This window comes from Trichosporon asahii, assembly GCF_000293215.1.
Source record: "Trichosporon asahii var. asahii CBS 2479 unplaced genomic scaffold scaffold00018, whole genome shotgun sequence".
NCBI lineage: Eukaryota > Fungi > Basidiomycota > Tremellomycetes > Trichosporonales > Trichosporonaceae > Trichosporon > Trichosporon asahii.
In genome coordinates, this window is record NW_014040906.1 from 256856 (window position 1) to 274035 (window position 17180).

General features: G+C 59.2%; 7 protein-coding genes across 7 annotated transcripts; 5 read left to right on the forward strand and 2 right to left on the reverse strand.

Moving 5' to 3' along the window:
- Positions 1 to 692: 692 nt before the first annotated feature.
- A1Q1_08024 (uncharacterized protein) lies at positions 693 to 1366 on the forward strand (the record flags this gene model as incomplete). The annotated part of the gene is made up of 3 exons (XM_014326210.1): positions 693 to 939; positions 1101 to 1205; positions 1245 to 1366. 3 exons carry the CDS (start codon positions 693 to 695, stop codon positions 1364 to 1366), a joined length of 474 nt encoding a protein of 157 aa, XP_014181685.1.
- Positions 1367 to 1504: 138 nt separating this feature from the next.
- Positions 1505 to 2012, forward strand: A1Q1_08025 (uncharacterized protein; the record flags this gene model as incomplete). Its single annotated transcript, XM_014326211.1, has 2 exons — positions 1505 to 1558; positions 1638 to 2012. 2 exons carry the CDS (start codon positions 1505 to 1507, stop codon positions 2010 to 2012), a joined length of 429 nt encoding a protein of 142 aa, XP_014181686.1.
- Positions 2013 to 2140: 128 nt separating this feature from the next.
- On the reverse strand, positions 2141 to 4246 carry A1Q1_08026 (uncharacterized protein; the record flags this gene model as incomplete). Its single annotated transcript, XM_014326212.1, has 3 exons — positions 2141 to 3608; positions 3658 to 4010; positions 4067 to 4246. 3 exons carry the CDS (start codon positions 4244 to 4246, stop codon positions 2141 to 2143), a joined length of 2001 nt encoding a protein of 666 aa, XP_014181687.1.
- A 440-nt stretch (positions 4247 to 4686) lies between these two features.
- Positions 4687 to 6477, forward strand: A1Q1_08027 (uncharacterized protein; the record flags this gene model as incomplete). Its single annotated transcript, XM_014326213.1, has 3 exons — positions 4687 to 4908; positions 4964 to 5176; positions 5284 to 6477. The coding sequence occupies 3 exons, from the start codon at positions 4687 to 4689 to the stop codon at positions 6475 to 6477; spliced, it is 1629 nt and encodes a 542-aa protein (XP_014181688.1).
- A 169-nt stretch (positions 6478 to 6646) lies between these two features.
- Positions 6647 to 7812, reverse strand: A1Q1_08028 (uncharacterized protein; the record flags this gene model as incomplete). The annotated part of the gene is made up of 2 exons (XM_014326214.1): positions 6647 to 7064; positions 7154 to 7812. 2 exons carry the CDS (start codon positions 7810 to 7812, stop codon positions 6647 to 6649), a joined length of 1077 nt encoding a protein of 358 aa, XP_014181689.1.
- A 1985-nt stretch (positions 7813 to 9797) lies between these two features.
- On the forward strand, positions 9798 to 10899 carry A1Q1_08029 (uncharacterized protein; the record flags this gene model as incomplete). Its single annotated transcript, XM_014326215.1, has 5 exons — positions 9798 to 10101; positions 10173 to 10191; positions 10245 to 10316; positions 10383 to 10400; positions 10452 to 10899. 5 exons carry the CDS (start codon positions 9798 to 9800, stop codon positions 10897 to 10899), a joined length of 861 nt encoding a protein of 286 aa, XP_014181690.1.
- A 5720-nt stretch (positions 10900 to 16619) lies between these two features.
- On the forward strand, positions 16620 to 16907 carry A1Q1_08030 (uncharacterized protein; the record flags this gene model as incomplete). The annotated part of the gene is made up of 1 exon (XM_014326216.1): positions 16620 to 16907. One exon carries the CDS (start codon positions 16620 to 16622, stop codon positions 16905 to 16907), a length of 288 nt encoding a protein of 95 aa, XP_014181691.1.
- Positions 16908 to 17180: the final 273 nt, after the last annotated feature.

Here is a 17180-nt window from a genome sequence, read left to right on the forward strand (position 1 = left end):
GAGAGCGAGAAAGGATAGCTTTCCCCAACGCTGTCTACAACATTGTCTCTCATTTATCCATAGTCTTTGGGTTTCATTTCTTGTCGTACCACTCTGCCGTATTTGACAAACTTAGTCAACATAGTAGAATAATGCAGTTTACAACACACTCCCAACCTCCAAGGTTGCTCAGCTGTCCGCCCGCTCGTCGCTTATGGCCTTTGCTCGCCATCGTACAGCCGGAGTTGTGATCAGCCACAACATGGCACCACGGTGGGAGAGTGGAGGCCATCAGTTGCCAGCGGGCAAATTACAAAATGAGCATTACGGAATGGTAATCGCACGTGGTGGCCATTAGAGTTACGTAGCCAATACGACGTCACCGACCAGCGACCGGCGGCAGCCGGCTACTGCTCCTCCCTCCACTCGAAGTTCGCCGATTGTCTGCACCTTCCTCATCAGCGACAGCAGACATCAGCACATCAGCCAGTATCGCCATCGACGCGGGTGCGACACTTGAGTCTCTTCTTCCTCTTCCCCTGGCTCCTCGGTACTATCAAAGACCACAGCGACGACATCGATCATCGTGGACGTCATCCGGTGGACGAGTGGAACGATCGACGCATTACCGATATATCGCCAACCGAAACAACAGCAGGGAAGGCTAGAGGAGAGAAAGAGTAACGATGCCTTCATACCCACGTCCGCACGCTATGGTGCAGGCGCTGGCTGAGCGCGCAGAGGACTTTATCCTCCAGAGCTACAAGATTCGGGATGTGCCGTTGCGGTTGCGACCGGTGAGTACGAGTACTGAGGGCGGAGGGAACAGCGAGCGACGAGGAATTGAGCAGGACGGAGGGACTAGCGTGGGCTCGATGGACTCGGCTTTCGTGACTGTCGTCACTGTACCCATCGTGATCTCTGATAGCGGACGTCGCGAGGAGGGAAGGTGCCTAGGCAGTCAGTGATGGACGAGCTGCGGGGCCGCGCAGCCTCAACAGCTCACTGCGTGCGCTACACTGTGTCTCCTCACATGTTGCCGGCCTCTCCCTTCCTGTCCCCTGTGTTCGTTCTCGCTCTCTATAGCTTGCAGCCTGTGACTTGGTAGCTGACACACGCAGGCTATCGTCGTCTCGCTCGGAATCTGGATCCTGATGCTCGGCGTGCTCGGCCTGGCGCCATTGCCCGAGCTACCGTTGAACGACAAGGCGCTGCATTTCTTCGGGGTAAGCTCAGCGCTTGGAGTCGAGCTGACGGGCAAACAGATGGGGTTCGCGAGCTTTCTGACGTATTTCGTGCTCGAGGTGCCGGAGTGAGTCACCCCTGCTCGGCTGGTGCGAGCGAAGCGAGTGCCGGTGCTGCTCTTCTCAAACCTTGGCCCCATTAATTAAGGACAGTCAAGGCAGCCGGCTATGATTAGAGCAGTGGATCACAGCTACCGCTCCGCAACTCTAGCTGACATCCCAGAGGTCCGCACAAGCGTGTATGGTACATTCGCCGCGCACCGCTGCTCCTGACGCTGTTCATGGCCTTCTTCGTCGGCGGTATCATCTCCGAGATTGTCCAGGGCTTGCTTCCGGTGAGTCATGCGTGCTCTTCTTGAAGGGCAGGAAAATCCGAGCTCCTGTAGACCCAGCAAAGCTAACATACAGTACAAGACCTTTCAATGGGGCGACATTGCAGCCAACCTCCTCGGCGCCACGCTCTTCACGTACATTGCGCATCTCATGTCCGTCCGTGCTCGTCGCCGCTCAGAGATCAGGGAACTGTACCAGCCCCTCCAAGCGTCCTCTTACCGAGACGCTCAGGGCCGCGTGCATCTCTTCGACCGGGACGTGGAGGCAGGCGAGGGCGGGTTCTCAGACGACGAAGCCGGTGGCGCGAGGGGAGGCGTGTGGGACGACACCGTGTCTGAGCACGAGCTCAGGTTGAGTGGAGACAACACTGCGGCGGCCTTCGCCCTGGGAGATGAGGACGAGGAGGACGAGCCACCAAGGAAGAAGAGTCCGGCGCTGGGGCTGCAGTTGGAGTAGAAGCGGAGGGAGATGCATACAGTTTTAGTGTACTTTACAACAGCGTCATTGGAGCAGCAGCAATAGCGGCAGGGGAAAGATGCGGAAAGAGACAAGTGTGGGGAGACGAGCAACACCCGCCTAGGGGCCTAGTGCCGCTTGAGTGGCGACGACTCGTCGTCGGTCGGCACCATGAGCCCGCCGAGGTCGTCGTCGTCGCCCCTGAGAGGCGAGCCAGAATCATAGTAACTCCGACGTCCAGTGGACCGGCTCGGTGTCTCGTCCACACCGTACCGGGTCCGACTCCGGTTTCTGGACGGGGTCTCCTCAACCCACGCTCTCTTCGTTACTGGCGTCTCACTGACGCCCGGGGTCTCAGCGACGGAGTGTAGGGCAACGCGGCGCGGTGTAGGCGTTCCGGCAACCTTGGTCGCGGCGGCGGCGTGCAGCCGTGCACTCAACGGCGTCTCAGCGACCCTGGCAGTCATGGGCGTCTCCGCTATCCGGTGGGTAGACGGCGTCTCGGCCACCCGGTTCGCAGTCGGCGTCTCGGCTACAAAGGAGGTGACTTCATACCGCGACCCGGAGGAAGGTTCCTCGCGAATTGGCGTCGGGTGCGGGAATGCGAACAGGCCCTTGTTCCGCGGCTTGCTCGGCGTCGCGTACACGAGCGTCTCGGGGTCCCTCTCCTTTTCTCGGACCTCTCTCTGGCTCTGCGACCTTCTGTATTCCCTCCCACCTCCCGCTCCCGCCCGCACCTGAGACTGTGACTGAGACAGTGTTTGGGAGTGCGAGAGGGATTGGGACTGAGACTGAGACTGTGACTGTGACTGAGAGGCAGACGTGTCGATGGCGCGACCCAGCAGCCCCGTGGTCGAGAGCGAGTTGGTGCGCTGAATTTTCTGAGACGAGGTACGCTTCAGCACGCCGATCTCGCGGCCTTTGAAGAGATCCCGGCCAGAGGGGGCGCGCACGATCCGGCGATTCGAGTCCTGCGACGCGGTCGAGATTGTGCTATTACTGCGTCGGAAGACGGGACGAGCATCTCTCTCCCCGGCTAGGCTTTCGCCCAGACTACCTCCTAGGCTCTCCCTCCTGTCCGTACTGCTCCGGCGCGAGTGTCCCCCGGTCGTACCTAGGCTGTCTCTCCCGCCAGACTCTCTGGCTCGCTTTCGCGAGCTGGAGGAGTCCGTCCGACTCATGGACGGAGCGGGGTGCGACTCGACACTCAGCCGACGCGTGACCTTTGGCTTGCGCGGTTTCTTAACCGGCATCAGCTCGGGAGGGATCGGCACGCCGAACACCTTGTGGTGCCATTTCTCGAGGTATTTTGCCTCAGAGGAGAGGAAGTGCGGCACGAGGCAGTCTTTCCAGAACGCCTTCAGTTGGCCGCGGATCCCGCCGCTCTCCTCCTCCTTCTCCTTCCCCTTCGCTCCGGTCGACGTTGGGGGGACCGGATCGTCCAGCCCCAGGTCGAGATCGGCCACGGCGTGCCAAACGCCCATTCGGTCGGCTAGCAGCTCGAGCGCCGTGTCGGTGTCAGACTGTTTGGAGGAGAGGTCGATTTGGCGCTCGGCGCGGCGGCGGAAGAGCAGCAGAAGAAGTTGGATCATGACCCTGCCGTCAGTGTCGTCTGGTGTAGATAGCTCACTCGCTGTGCTCCCACTCCTCAGCCAGTGACTTGGCCGTGATAATCTTGCTCCCCTCCACGGCAGCCCTGGACTTGGTCCTGAGCTCAACGCCGGCGAGCAGCGCCTGTCCCTCATCGCCGTCGACGCCTGCCTCCTCCAGTTCCTCCGTGGCGTCGCGGCCCGCGACGGTCACTTTCAGCACTGGAAGCAGGCGGGTGCGGTACCGCGCTTCGATGCCGGGGAGGCCGAGTTCATAGTTTGGGATATGGGGCGCAAGGGCGGAGAGATCGATGCGAGCTAGATCTGCCGCTAGTCCAGTAAGAGGGAAGACGGGCTCGCCGACGTAGAGCGTCTCGAGGTACCGACGGCGCAGGAAGGAGGCTGGTTCCTCGTGGACTGAGGAGGGGCCGCTGCTGTTAGCTCTGCGTGTCGGCGGTAGCTTACGCTATGGGCCATGGCCACTGGATGAGCGGCGGACGCTCGGGGAGGGTGATGGGGCAGCTGAGGTCGAACACGACTGGGAGGGGTTGGATCCCCTCTGTCGCTGCCATGTCGATTTTGTTTGTTCCGCACAGGCGACCTGCAGCGGCGAATGTTGACAACATTTGGTCCATGGCCAGTCATGTTGGACGCGTCTGGCGCGTCTGGAGGTGGAGGTCCCCGCGCGTAGCACAGAAGGCGAACGGACGCATGTGAGTGGAGCGGGTTTGAATTCCTCGGACTAACCACGGATGAACACAACACGTGGTAGAAACCCGGGCGGTATGACGTGAGGGCCGCGGGGAAAGCCGAGAGCGAGTGGTGACAGTGGCAAGTTCCGTGGACTTGCACGCCGAGAGACCATGACTCCCGCGAACTTAAGAGATGCACCCCGCCAGCGGGTTCTCTCGCTCTTCGGACTGTCTCTCATTCGCTCATACTCGTCTTTCGGAGCGACGACAACGGAACAACCACTCCCCATCACCTCACACAGCATTGCGACCACTTCAGCGAGAAGTCGCTCAGAAAAGGAACACTAGCTTATCTCGGTATATAAACACCCACCTACGAGGAAGACAGACAACATGATCAGACTCCTCCCCCGTTCCACTCTCATTCGCTCAAGAATGCCCATTGCTATTGGATCCCGTGCGCTTTCTTCTCGCGCCTCTGGCGTGCTCTCCGCCCTTGGCCTCAGCACCGACCAGCCCATCCCCGGTGTCTACGACGGCAAGTGGGGTGGATCCGGCCCCCTCGTCGAGAGCCACTGCCCGACCACCGGCGAGGTCATCGCCCGTGTTCAGACAGTGAGTGATCCTTGAGATAGCTTCACTGTCGTCTGGATTGCAAGCTGACAACCAGGCCACTCCCGAGGAGACCCGCATGGCCATCGCCAAGAGCGCCGAGGCCGCCCGCGCAGTCCGCAACATGCCCGGACCCAAGCGTGGCGAGGTCATCCGCCAGATCCGCGAGGCGCTCAACGACAAGGTTGGCGCGCTCGGCGACCTCATTTCGCTCGAGATGGGCAAGATCAAGTCCGAGGGCAAGGGAGAGGTTCAGGAGTTCATTGACATTGTGAGTGTGCCGATCCGCAGGAGCCGGTCGATGGGGAGCTGTGACACAACCTAACTTCGACTGGCCGTTCTGGGATGCGTAGACGTAGAGCTCGCGCTGACGCTCAGTGTGACCACGCCGTCGGTCTCTCTCGCTCGATCCAGGGCCGCGTCCTGCCCTCGGAGCGTGCCGACCACGTCATCTACGAGATCCCGAACCCCCTCGGTGTCGTTGGTATTCTGTCCGCGTTCAACTTCCCCGTCGCTGTGTACGGCTGGAACTTCTCCGTCGCCCTTGCGGCCGGAAACGCGACCATCTGGAAGCCTTCGCCCACGACGCCTCTCTGCGCCATCGCTGTGACCAAGCTCATTACTCCCGTGCTTGAGGCAAACGGTCTCCCCGGCGCTGCTGCCGCGCTGGTGTGCGGTGACGTCGATGTCGGCAAGACTGTCGTTGGCTCCGAGGACATTCCGCTCATCTCTTTCACCGGCTCCGAGAAGGTCGGCAAGGAGGTCGGCAAGGCCGTCATGGACCGCTTCGGCAAGACGATCCTTGAGCTTGGCGGCAACAATGCGGTCATCGTCGACAAGGACGCGGACCTCTCGCTTGCGCTGCAAGGCGTCCTCTTCGCGGCTGTCGGCACGGCAGGCCAGCGCTGCACCTCCACCCGCCGCCTACTGTTGCACAAGGACATCGCGAAGGAGTTCCTCTCTAAGCTACTGCCCATCTACGACTCCCAGACTCTCCCGACCGGCGACCCGCTCGACCCCTCGACTCTGATCGGCCCTCTGCACAATGAGGCCGCTGTGCAGAACTACGAGCGCGCGCTTGAGGGCGTCACGTCTCGCGGCGGCGAGATCCTCACGAAGAACTCGGGCCGCTACACGCCGAAGAACGGCGATCTCTCGGGCGGATCGTGGGTGTACCCGACTGTCGTGAAGCCGAAGCTCGACGACCCCTGCTGGCGCGAGGAGGTGTTTGCGCCGATCCTCTACGTCGCCGAGTTCGAGACGCTCGAGGACGCGATCAAGCTCAACAACGCTGTTCCGCAGGGTCTTTCGTCGTCCCTCTTCACTTCAGGCCTGAGGGCTATGGGTCAGTGGCTTGGCCCGAACGGAAGCGACTGCGGTATCGTTAACGTCAACGTTGGCACGAGCGGAGCTGAGATTGGCGCCGCGTTCGGCGGAAACAAGTCGACGGGATGGGGACGCGAGAGCGGCGGAGACGCTTGGAAGCAGTACGTCCGCTGGAGCGCTGCTACCGTCAACTATGGCGACAAGCTGCCGCTCGCCCAGGGTGTCTCCTTTGGCCCCTCGTCGTAAGCGGAACCGCGCAGCGGTGTAGCGCACATCATCTTGGCCCCATCCACACCAACACAATAATACAGCACGAGGAGATGGAAGAAGAAGCATTCTCAAAACTAGCAGAATATGTGTACAAACTATGCATTTGGATCCGTGTCTCTAATCTATGATCTAGTACATCCTCTTCTCACACACGCTTCATCCTCCAATTGTGGATATACCGCCTCGCATACTCCACACCTCTGAGGACGACCTTGTCCCCTGTGCCTCCCGGGGGGAAGATCCAATCCACAATGACGCCCCAGCCCGCATCCGTCCATGCGCCGCCAGACACATTCGCAGTCAGTCCCATGATGGTGAGGAACCAGATCCGGCCCCAGAACCCGTGAACGCGCTTCCCCTTGATGCGGTTGTAGCTCAGCTCGATGAGAAAGCCCAGGCCGTGGATCGCAAAAAAGGTAAGCTGTTTCGCGGGATCGGGGGGACTCGTAGAGTTCAACCCCATCAGAGCGTGCAGGATGGCCGAGGCACCAAAGGGCAAGCACACGCGGAAGAGGGAGGGCACAAAGGGCTCAAAGAGCGACGCGAGGATGAGAAAGTCGTGTCTGGTGGTCAGCTCGTACTCATTTTCCCAACCTCGCCATTTCTCCTGCACTGCCTGAAGAGGAGAGCAGGATTGGCACGATGAACTCACCTTAGAACCTGATGCCACCGCCGACTCCAGAAATTGAGTAACGAGTCCGCAGCCCCGGGGTTGGAGAACAGATCGATGGCCCAACCCTCGACGCTCCACAGCCTCGTGGCCACGAAGAACGTAGCACACAAATGGTAGATGGCCGTGAGCAGCTGCACCGCCAAAAAGGGGATGAGAAAGCTACGCGCACAAAAGACCATGAGCGGGCCCCAGCCATTGTGCGCCGTCATCGCCTCGCCATCGGGCATGAACACGCTTTCGTGGCCCAGCGCGCCGGCGCCGCCTTGAAGCGACCAGACGTCGTAGGGGCCGGAAGACTGCACGGCGCCGCACGCGAAGCGAATCGCGCTGATCACAAGACTGGCGATGGCGTACCCGAGCCAGGCGTCGAAGGCGTGCCCGATTACTGCGTCTAGACGGCTGGGCGGGACGAGGCGGTACAGATGGGAGAGATGGCGCTCTGGCCGAGCACGAGAGGAGCGGGAACCTCGAGCTTCGATCGGCGTCTCGAGCTGCGCTCCTAGCCCGAATAGACGCAGGTTGATCAACAGGTCGAAGGCGCAGAGGACACGACGGGGCAAGGAGAACGCCCGCGAGTCCCGGATCTGAGAACAGGTGCCGAGCTCGTAACACTTGAGGAGGAGATGGAAGAAGGCCATGGTCAGGACGCAGTTCAGCGGCTGCAGCGGTGTTTCTGACGTTAGCTGATGCACTCGTTGATCTAGCCAGCTTCTCTGTACATGACTGAGCGACCCAGGCTTCCAACCGGCCGCAGTAGCGGTCTCACGGAACACCAGGCACCTGTCGACTCACGGAGAAACCTGTAATTTAGCCAGACGTAGCTGAACACAGCAGCGATAGCCACTGCAAGCGGTTGGCGAATCTCTCGATTCGGACGGCGCTGCAGGGCCAGAAAGCTCAGGTAGAGCAGCGCCGTGAAAGCACCGAGCACGAGGGCGGCACTGGTTTGATCGGGCTGGATGGCCTGTCGGAGGATCAAGTCGTGTAGACCATTCAGTGGGCCATATGGCCGCTCCGTTGCCCAGTTCAGCGCACTGTCGAGCGCGGCCTCGAGCGCCGCCATCGGGTGCACCTTCCGCTTTGTCGTCCCGAGGTCGAGGTAGAACTAGGAGCGCGGAGCGTTGAGGCACACAGCAAGGCGGCGCGGGGTGAGTCGGTCAAGTGTGAATAGAAGCCGAGGGGAGTGCAAAGAGGGCGGCGGCGACTGGAAGTTGGACAGGAAGAAGTTGGCGAAGATGAATGCTTCTTGGTCGCGATCGAGGGTGGAGGCCATGCAGAGACTCGAGGACACGCAGAGGGCGCCGTTATCGCCGTGTCGAAGAAGCCGAGCGATTTCGGATCTTTCATGGAGATAGACCCCGCCTAATTTCCCACGGTCGACGGAGCACCCTCGAAAAGTGGAGGTGGAGGTGGAGGTGGTCCACCTCTCTCCCTGGTGCGCCTGGTGGCGAAACGCACACAAAGTGACTGCAGGCAACGCGTTCGTACGCGTTGGACGCTGTCCATCAATGATACGGATACATGAGCAGCATTCAATACAACGGTGTGCGCATCACTGTTCACCATGGGCTATGTATCGAGAGGTCAAAAGTGAACTATCATGCCATAGCTGCCTTCTTCATCGCACTTCTTTCACTCGACCGTCTGGCACCACCATCGTGACCTCGCCCGACGTCCTCTGACTCGGGTCGTGTCAGCGTCGTTAGACAGCCTCGACAATCTCTCCCTGAGAGCCTGGCATGGGGGTGCCCCCGGATCGAGTCTGGTGCGACAAGCTACAGTACCTTGCCAAGACAGCAGCGTACCGGAGTACGCGTGGTTGGTACGACGGCTGAGTATAGAGATCTGCCCATCGAGTTGCACACTCAGTTTGCGCCCCCTTCCAGGTCCAATACGCCATTGATTTATGCTGGAGCGAGGTGAGTCGAGGGGTGTCCGACCGTGTCGGACCCTCTGATGGCTGGCGGAATGTTGTGTGCTCGTTGCGTTGGGTGCAGCGGTGTGCAGACCTGTCTCGCTGCCGGGTTGGTCCATCAGGAGAGCCCTTCCACTGCACTCTGGCACACTCCTCGCACTCTTGCTCTGCAAAGCTCAGCTCCAGCACCCAACCACCGGGCGGAGCTACCGCATTCTGCCTGCGCAGTCGGTCGTATGTGCCTTCACCAACCACTCAAGCGGCGTCACCAGATCCCTCAGTGTGCACTCGGCGGCCGTCCGCTGATATCTTCAGCTCCCACGCCCTCAACCAGACTACACACTTGCACCGCCGTTCCCAGCCTCTCACAACCTCGCACTCCCTTTGCACCCTCCGCTGCACCGTGGGGCTCTCCGCTGCCCCATCGGGCAGGACGACCGCGAGGTCCTCTGTGTAGCCTGCTGCGTCGCTCGGCATGTCAATGCCCCGTCACTCCTGTACACTCCGTCCGATCCAGTCACTTCGAACACCAGACAGAAACTGCATATAAGCCGGTCATTTTGACATCTTCGTTCTCTCCATCTCTCCTCCCACCACACTTGACTTACACCACCTTCCGCCTTCGCCAACCCGGCACCCCTCCGACAGAGGGCCACTCCCACTTCATTGTTCGAGTCCACAATCTGCTGTCCCCCATCCAAACGACGGATGGCAACGTCAAATGGCTCGTTGGCCACCACCTCCCTCTTTCCTCTCCGCAGACAATCCCCCACCCCCTGGACGGCGGGCGTGGCAACGACCGGCATAGTGGCTCCCGGCAGTCATTCGCGGCGGCCAGCAGCCCGCACGGCTTACGACCACGACTCGGCACTCAACGCTCGACCAACCACCAAGCGTCAAGACCGCCGGGGCGAAACACTGACGTTGCCAAAGCCCCCTCACGGTGAGCACCTTCGGAGCGCGTGGGGCGAGCCCCACCCGCTGACCGGGTTGCCAACGTGTTGTGGTGGAGGTGGGTAAGGGGTGGGAAAAACTACCCACAACAGGTACTCAAGACATCAAGTGACCTCAAGATACTTCAAGACGTCAAGGAAATAAAACAGTGAGTGCTAACGGCAATTAGGTCTTGCACCTACGCTGACACGGCACCCACAGTCAACATCAAGCCAACGTCAAGTTAACATCTAGTCAACATCAAGTCACTTCAAGGCACTTCAAGAAAATAAAGTGAGTACTAATGGCAATTTGGTCTCGGGCCTACGCTGACACGGTGCTCCAGATTAAATCTTGGAGGAGGAGGCTCAAGACTCAGTGAGTACTAATGGCATTTAGGCCTAAGCCTACGCTGACAAGTTCTCACAGATATCGGAGGATGGAGGAAAACATGGCGACCCCAAGTAGTCCCCTCCCGACGGGGCTCCAAGTGGCCGCGCCAACGGTGCTTGCACCGAGTGTGCGGCCCCAAGTAGCGCCTGACGGCGGGGACTCCAAGTGGTCGTCCCGGTGCCCCAAGTGGTGTCGGCTTGCTTGCAAGTCGGGACCCCAAGTGGCACCGGCCATCAAGACTTCAAGACTTCAAGACCTCAAGACAGCAACACGTCAAGACTTCAAGACATCGACCTCAAGACATCAACCTCAAGACTCGACACCGCAAGGAGTGCCTCACAGCATCGGGAGGCGGGATAGGGAGGGTCTCAACCTCAAGCCATCAAGGAGTGCCTCACAGCATCGAGAGGCGGGTCAGGGAGGGTCTCAACCTCAAGCCATCAAGTCTTGGCAAGCGCGTTTCGACTTGCAACACTTCAAGTGACCGCTCGGCATCACGTGTCCGGTTGGCAGGTACGTTGGCGGGGTTTTCTGCAGTTGTGTCCGGACATCTCTTTGGGGTGTGGGTCCGCTCTGCGGCTCATCTCCGGGAACTGTGGGAGTCAGCGCCGAGAGGCGTGGCTGTGTCTTGGACCGAGGTCTGGCACAGTGGCGCTTCGGACCGTAGTTTCTGGACGCGAGTCCGGGGACGAGGTTTCGGGCCGGTTCACCATGACACGGTCCGCGGCGCCGCTCTGCCTTCGTCGTGCGTCTCGGGCCCCCGTGAGTCGTGACCGGACAGCATTTGCTGGGGGACCACAAGGTCTCATATTCGGGGACTCACGGGGCGGGCGGGGGTTGGGCCTCCAATGAGGCGGGAAAGGGTGGGCCAATACGGTGGGTACCTTCTTACACAGATTGAGCTTGATCACCGACACATCCCTTCCTCCACTCCTCCATACCTCCACCACCTCACACCTCCGCCACCGACACTTCACTTCACTGCCCCTCCCGCACCCACACACCCACGTTACCACTACTCCGCCTCCACCTCGTCCTCAAGCACTCTTCCTCGTTTTCAAGCTCGCAACACGTTACCACATGGTCTTTTTTGCAGGTGAGTAGGATGGAATGTTTGGATTGGTTTCGAGATCTCGTTCGTGCACCCAAGGCTTCTGCCCGTGAGAAGCCGGTGGTCGCATGGCTTGGTTGACCCGGGTGCCTGCGGCCTGGCGACAAGTTCTTTTGGTTGTGGTCGTGCACCGACGGCTTCGGCCTGTGGTAGCATAGGCCTGAATGATCCGAGCGCCCGTGGCTCGGTGACAGGCTCGGATGTGTTCGTGCACCCAACGGCTTCGGCCTGAGGTAGCATAGGCTTGGACGACCCGGGTGCCCGTGGCCTGGTGATGAGCTCGGTCGTGTTCTTCGTGCACTCGTTACATAGGCCTGGATGATCTGGGCGCCTGCGGCCTGTTGACAGGTTGGTTCGGTTGTGGTTACGTTTCTACTCGGCACTCCCAGTTTGTTCGGCACTGGTGGCAGTTCGCTCGACTCTCAATGGTTGGATTTGAAAATTGTTGGAAATTCTCGGAATTGTTGGAACGGATGTGCCACTCAGCCCAGCGCTGACCCCTCTAATCACAGGTACGCGGATCAAATGGGGCTGTACGAGCCTGCCTAGCCCGAGCTTAGCCCGTGGAGTACTGCTCGCCGTGTGCCTGCTCCTGTGACGGCGGCCGGGAGTGGGATGTGGCTCTTCAGCAATGCCCAATGGTGTTGCGTCTGGTTTTCCAGGTCGGGCCTGATGTGGCCAACTGGTCTTTGACCGGTTGGTCTTCCGGGTTCGGCCTGATGCAAGCCAGCCGGTCCGCCGCCGGGAGGGTTACGTGGGTATTAACGCCTCGGACCGTCAATAGGGTCGCGGGCTCGCTCCGAAACCAACGAGGTGGGGTTTTTAGTCTGGTCGTCGGAGGGCGGGTCAGGTCCGTGGAGGCGGGTCCCCAGGATTCCGGAGAAGCACCTCGTACCTGTTCCTTCGGTGGTCAGGCGCCGACCATATCGGTAGGTCGGGGGAGACCTAGTGGCATGAGGCACCGGGCCGGAGTCACACCTCTGGTGTGCTATCATCAATTCGGCACAACTCGGTTCAACTCGGTCAACTCGGTTCAACTTCGATCGGGGATCGGCGCTCGGCGGTTCGGCTCTCAACCCTCAAGATCGGCTTCGGCCCCAGAGTGGGCTCGGTTGTGCCTCCAACGAGGCGGGTATGGGTGGGCACCGAACCGTCCTTGGACGTTTCACTGTGAGTTTCCTCTGATCTCTCTTCAGGACCAAACTGACGTTCAGTGGTTGTGCCCCTCGGGGCGGGTTAGGGAGGGTAACCGGCCGCGGCGCCCGTCTCGGAGGAGACCCGGGAGCCTCTCACCGGTGAGTACGTTTCAGTTTGCTGCGTCACCCCTCTCCTCGGGGAGAGGTGGCGGGGCAGTCCTGCTTGCGGGGCTGTTGGAGGGCCTTCGGGCCGGGACGGGCGGACGGGCCAGTGTGGCCTTGACGGTATTCGTGGAGCGGCCTTCAGCCTTGCTGGGTACGCCCGTGAATCAACGTCCGTCACCTGCGACGCCGTCTTAGCCCGTCCTTTGCGCGCCCTCGCCCCGGCACTGGGACAGACCCCGCTGATGCTCTGACGGAGGGGGCTTCGCAGGCGGAGGAATCGGACGGTGGCTGGCGGAGGGCCCTCGGGACCGGTGATGCCGTGCGCCGGACGTAGCATTGCGGCCTTCAAAGGCTGTAGCGGCCGAAGTTTGTACTTACACCTCCACTCCATGTTCACCCCACACTCCCCTCCGTTCCCCGCACCTCTTCCCCGTTCCCCGCTTTCTTTCCCTCGCACTTCTTCCCTCGTTTCCCTCCCCTCCACTTCACGTTCCCTCCCCTCTTCCATTCTCGGTAGTAGGATGTTTCATGACCCACTCCGTTGGGTGGTGGGCGCCTGAGCCTTTGGCTCGGGTTCTCACTTCATCTTCATGTCTCTGAGAACCGTTCCTTGTTCCCTTTTTTGGCATTGTCCATAGTATTGCAGCAATGTATCGCATAGGCTTCAGTGTCACGTGTACACCTGCCGCACTAACGACTATGCCTTCGGCTTAAGCATGGAGTCCGATGGCATCGTGGCATCGATCTTCACCTCCCGCTCCCGAGTAGGCTGCGAACAGTTCTGCGTCAGTCGCAGGCACTCGCGGTCAATTTTCATCCACCATGTGGCTAGCACCACCGTCTTCCTCGCGCTGTGTGTCTTTAATCGATGCATCCGAGTGATAGCACATCGCTTTGCTAGTATTAGCACTCTGTCCGAAGGTGGGAGAGCCACGGCCGATCTGATGTCAGCTATGATGAAACCAGTGGTCAGCTGGCAAAGACAATAGGGCTCGTTCGACTCACCGACAATGTCGTCTGATAGGCTCTCCAGCAATCTCGCACGCCCTCATTCACAGTGCTGGCTGTCAGCTTAAAGTTGAGGCAGCAAGAGCTGACCTGAGAGGCTGCATGGTCCGCACCGCACTTGGCTAACTTGGCTAACCCTGTACGTCAGCTTGCAGGAGCGATGTTAGCTCTACCAAGGCACTTCTCAATTGTGTCGCATGCACCCTTGTGCGTGCGATACTCAAACCGCGACGCCCGCCTCTAGCTTTAAGGCTGCCCAGTGTGCATCAGCTACTGGCTTGTCTCTCGTAGCTCACAATTCAGCTTCACTGAAAGCCGGAAGGCAATGCAGTAGCAGGAGATACTATGTCGGTCAACCGTGCATGACCTGTCATGAGCTTTGCGGAATTGTAAAGCTCACCTGTAAGTCACAGCTAAGCTGCGGGTCAGCTTCGGAGGTCGATCGCAGGAGCTCACAATAGAGCGTCGCGCGGTAATGCGCAATGTATGTCTCGGCGGGCGAAGGTTCATAGGAAAGCGATCTGCCCGTCAGCTAGGAAGAAGCTTACAGCTAGAGGTATTTCGACAGGACAGTTCTCACGCGGTCTCGTCTGAACCGGGCAGCCCAACGTAGAACACAATCTGACTGTACATCAGCCGCACAGCATACCGATAGCTCACGAATAGCACGACAGGCAACGACGGTTGGGCTAGCCGGACCAGCTTAAGAAAGAGCGCAGATGAAGTGGCGGGGACTCTGGTGGTCAGCTCTGCAACGGGTGTCGAGCTGCAGAGCGCACAAAACGTGAGGTCTGAAGTTGGCTACGGCTGAATTACAGGAAGCTCACCCTACCACGAAGTGATGCTGTTCATCAGCTTCAATTCGCGCCCTCCAGCTTACAATTGCATCCCAAACAGCCCCATGTTGAAAGACGAAGCGACGGCCGTCCAGGAGTCGCCGATGGGTACGCCGAATGTCAGCTTCCTGGGTCGGGACCCAGCTGCACCACCCACGGGATGCGGAGAAGACTGATGTCAGCTGTCCGATGGCCCAACAGCTCACCACATCAAAGGGCTTGGTCTGCGCGTTGGCTACTGACCCAAACCTTTCGAACTTACAGCTTGGTGTCCTGAGTGCTGGAAACCAGGTGTTGCCGAGCAGCGTGGATGGCAAGCGATTGATGCGCAATGCTGGCTGTCAGCTCTGCAGTTATTTGCAAGCTGTATTGCGCACGGATGACGAATGAATCTGATGCTCCTGACACAGAACCCAACTCACTCATTGTTCATGACTGGACGGCTCGACTTAGCTGAATGGTGTCGCTGATATGAGCCTATGCGCACATTGAAGAAGCTCACCAGGCAAACTCGTCGACACCAAGCCTCTGAGCGTCAGCTTGTCACAGCCTGCCCAGCTGTATACCTCACTGCACTTGTGGGTCTGTGACTAGTCAGCTTCACGCAGGAATTCAGCTGGGAACGCTCACGCCTGTGTTTGAACAGATACACTGGGCCGGGTCAGCTGGGCAATGTAGATCGAACAGCTACGCACATGTGACATGGTGAATCTGTCGTCAGCTAGCTGATCACGTCTCAGCTCACCTCCTCTTTGTTGAAAGCTTCTCGAGACTACAGCCTGTCGTCAGCTAAATGTCGTCTGCATAGCTTACAAATCCAGGACAGAGAAGAAGGGCATCACGCTAGCTTAGCTCTTCCGAACCGCTTTCGGCTGGCATCGTCCGAGTAGCCGACTTGCGCAGCTGGAAATAGAGGACGTGGGCGACAGGTAACTGCAGCAGCTCGAGGTCAGCTACAGTCAAGGATTGATCAGCTCACTGAACTCCTCACGCCATACTCAAACCGCTGAGGGTCAGCTGCGTATTACCTCACGGGAGATACCAGCAACGGCCGAAGGTCTGCGAGACGCACCCTCGTTGATTGCAGCGTTGCTGGAGTTGGCTCTCGGCTGATGTTCGGGGGACTCACCTCACTGGTGACGGCGACGGAAAGATCACCAGCCTGGTATCAGCTATGGTAAAATCCCCACAGCTTATCTGCGCTGTTCCAACCTGCTGAGTATTGGCTGCTGTCTAAGCACTGAACAGCTACCTATAAAGGAGCGAAGGCAGACGAGCTCAGACCCAAGTCTGGAATCAGCTACGCGCCAACGATCGCAGCTCTACCCTTAACCTTGAAGGGCTGCAGCAAGATACGCTGGGTATCAGCTCCTGGCCAAAACCCAAGCTCACGCCACCCAACAGCAATCTGTTTGTCAGCTCTACACATGACTCCCCAGCTGCTCACTTCTGCATGACAATGCCACCCGGGAAGCGGTGAAAGCCGGAGTCAGCGTCGAAGCCGAGGAATGAGCTCACCTTTCTAGCTGCGGCACTAGAGCTGACAATTAGCTTCGTTGCGGAACGCCAGTCAGCTCACCAGTTGACCAAACCATCGGATCTGGGCGTGAGCTCTCTGGGTGCGCGAACACCAGCTTACTGAGACCCGTTTCTGTGTTGATCGAAGCGTAAGGATTGACACAGTCATTGTCGGGCCTGAAGTCAGCTAAGCATACCCAGCGCGTAGCTCACCAGTGCAGAGCGATATCGAGCGCTGTGATTAGCTTGAGAGGTGCGGCACCAAACGAAAGCTGTCCGTGATGATCACTGCAACACGCACTGCCTGGCAATCAGCTTGACACTTCATCCCGATTTCACGCCAGGGTCTCGTCGGTAATTGGCGTCCGTAGACACAATGCGCTGCTGTCAGCTACGCCGGCCAATTGAAGCTTCACAGTTCAACATTAGGATGGACGCAAGATCGTGGGCAACTGCTGTCAGCGAAGACCTCCCCATCAATATAGCGCACGGGGGAAAGAGGGTCGGCTCTGGCGCTACATCTCGACGGCTGGAGTTAGCTGTGCAACCAAAGGATCCAGCTTACCCATCACTCAGTCTGAGCAGTTTCGATCTGCAATCAGCTCGTGTCGAGATTATCCTAGCTAGTGATAGCGTGCTGGAGTCAACTGTAACGAACTCGAAGCAGCGTACCAAACATGCCCGCGCAGACTTGATCGACTACCGCTCGACAGTCTGAGGTCAGCTGCTCCGTTCTAAACGCGTGCAGCTCACCTGGGATTCGATGGCCGATGGCACAGCTGAGGTCAGCTAGGTGGCAGAGATACGCGCAGCTACCAGAGCTACAAGGGATGAAATTGGCTAGTATAAACTCGTTGCAGCTCACCTGTTCTTTCTGTGAACGGGCTGTAGAAGAACCGCTTTGACATCTGGCAGTCAGCTCAGACCAGGAAATGCCGAGGTCACTACAGAACTCGCCGCAAACTTGACACCCGAGTGCCTGAGTCTGTTA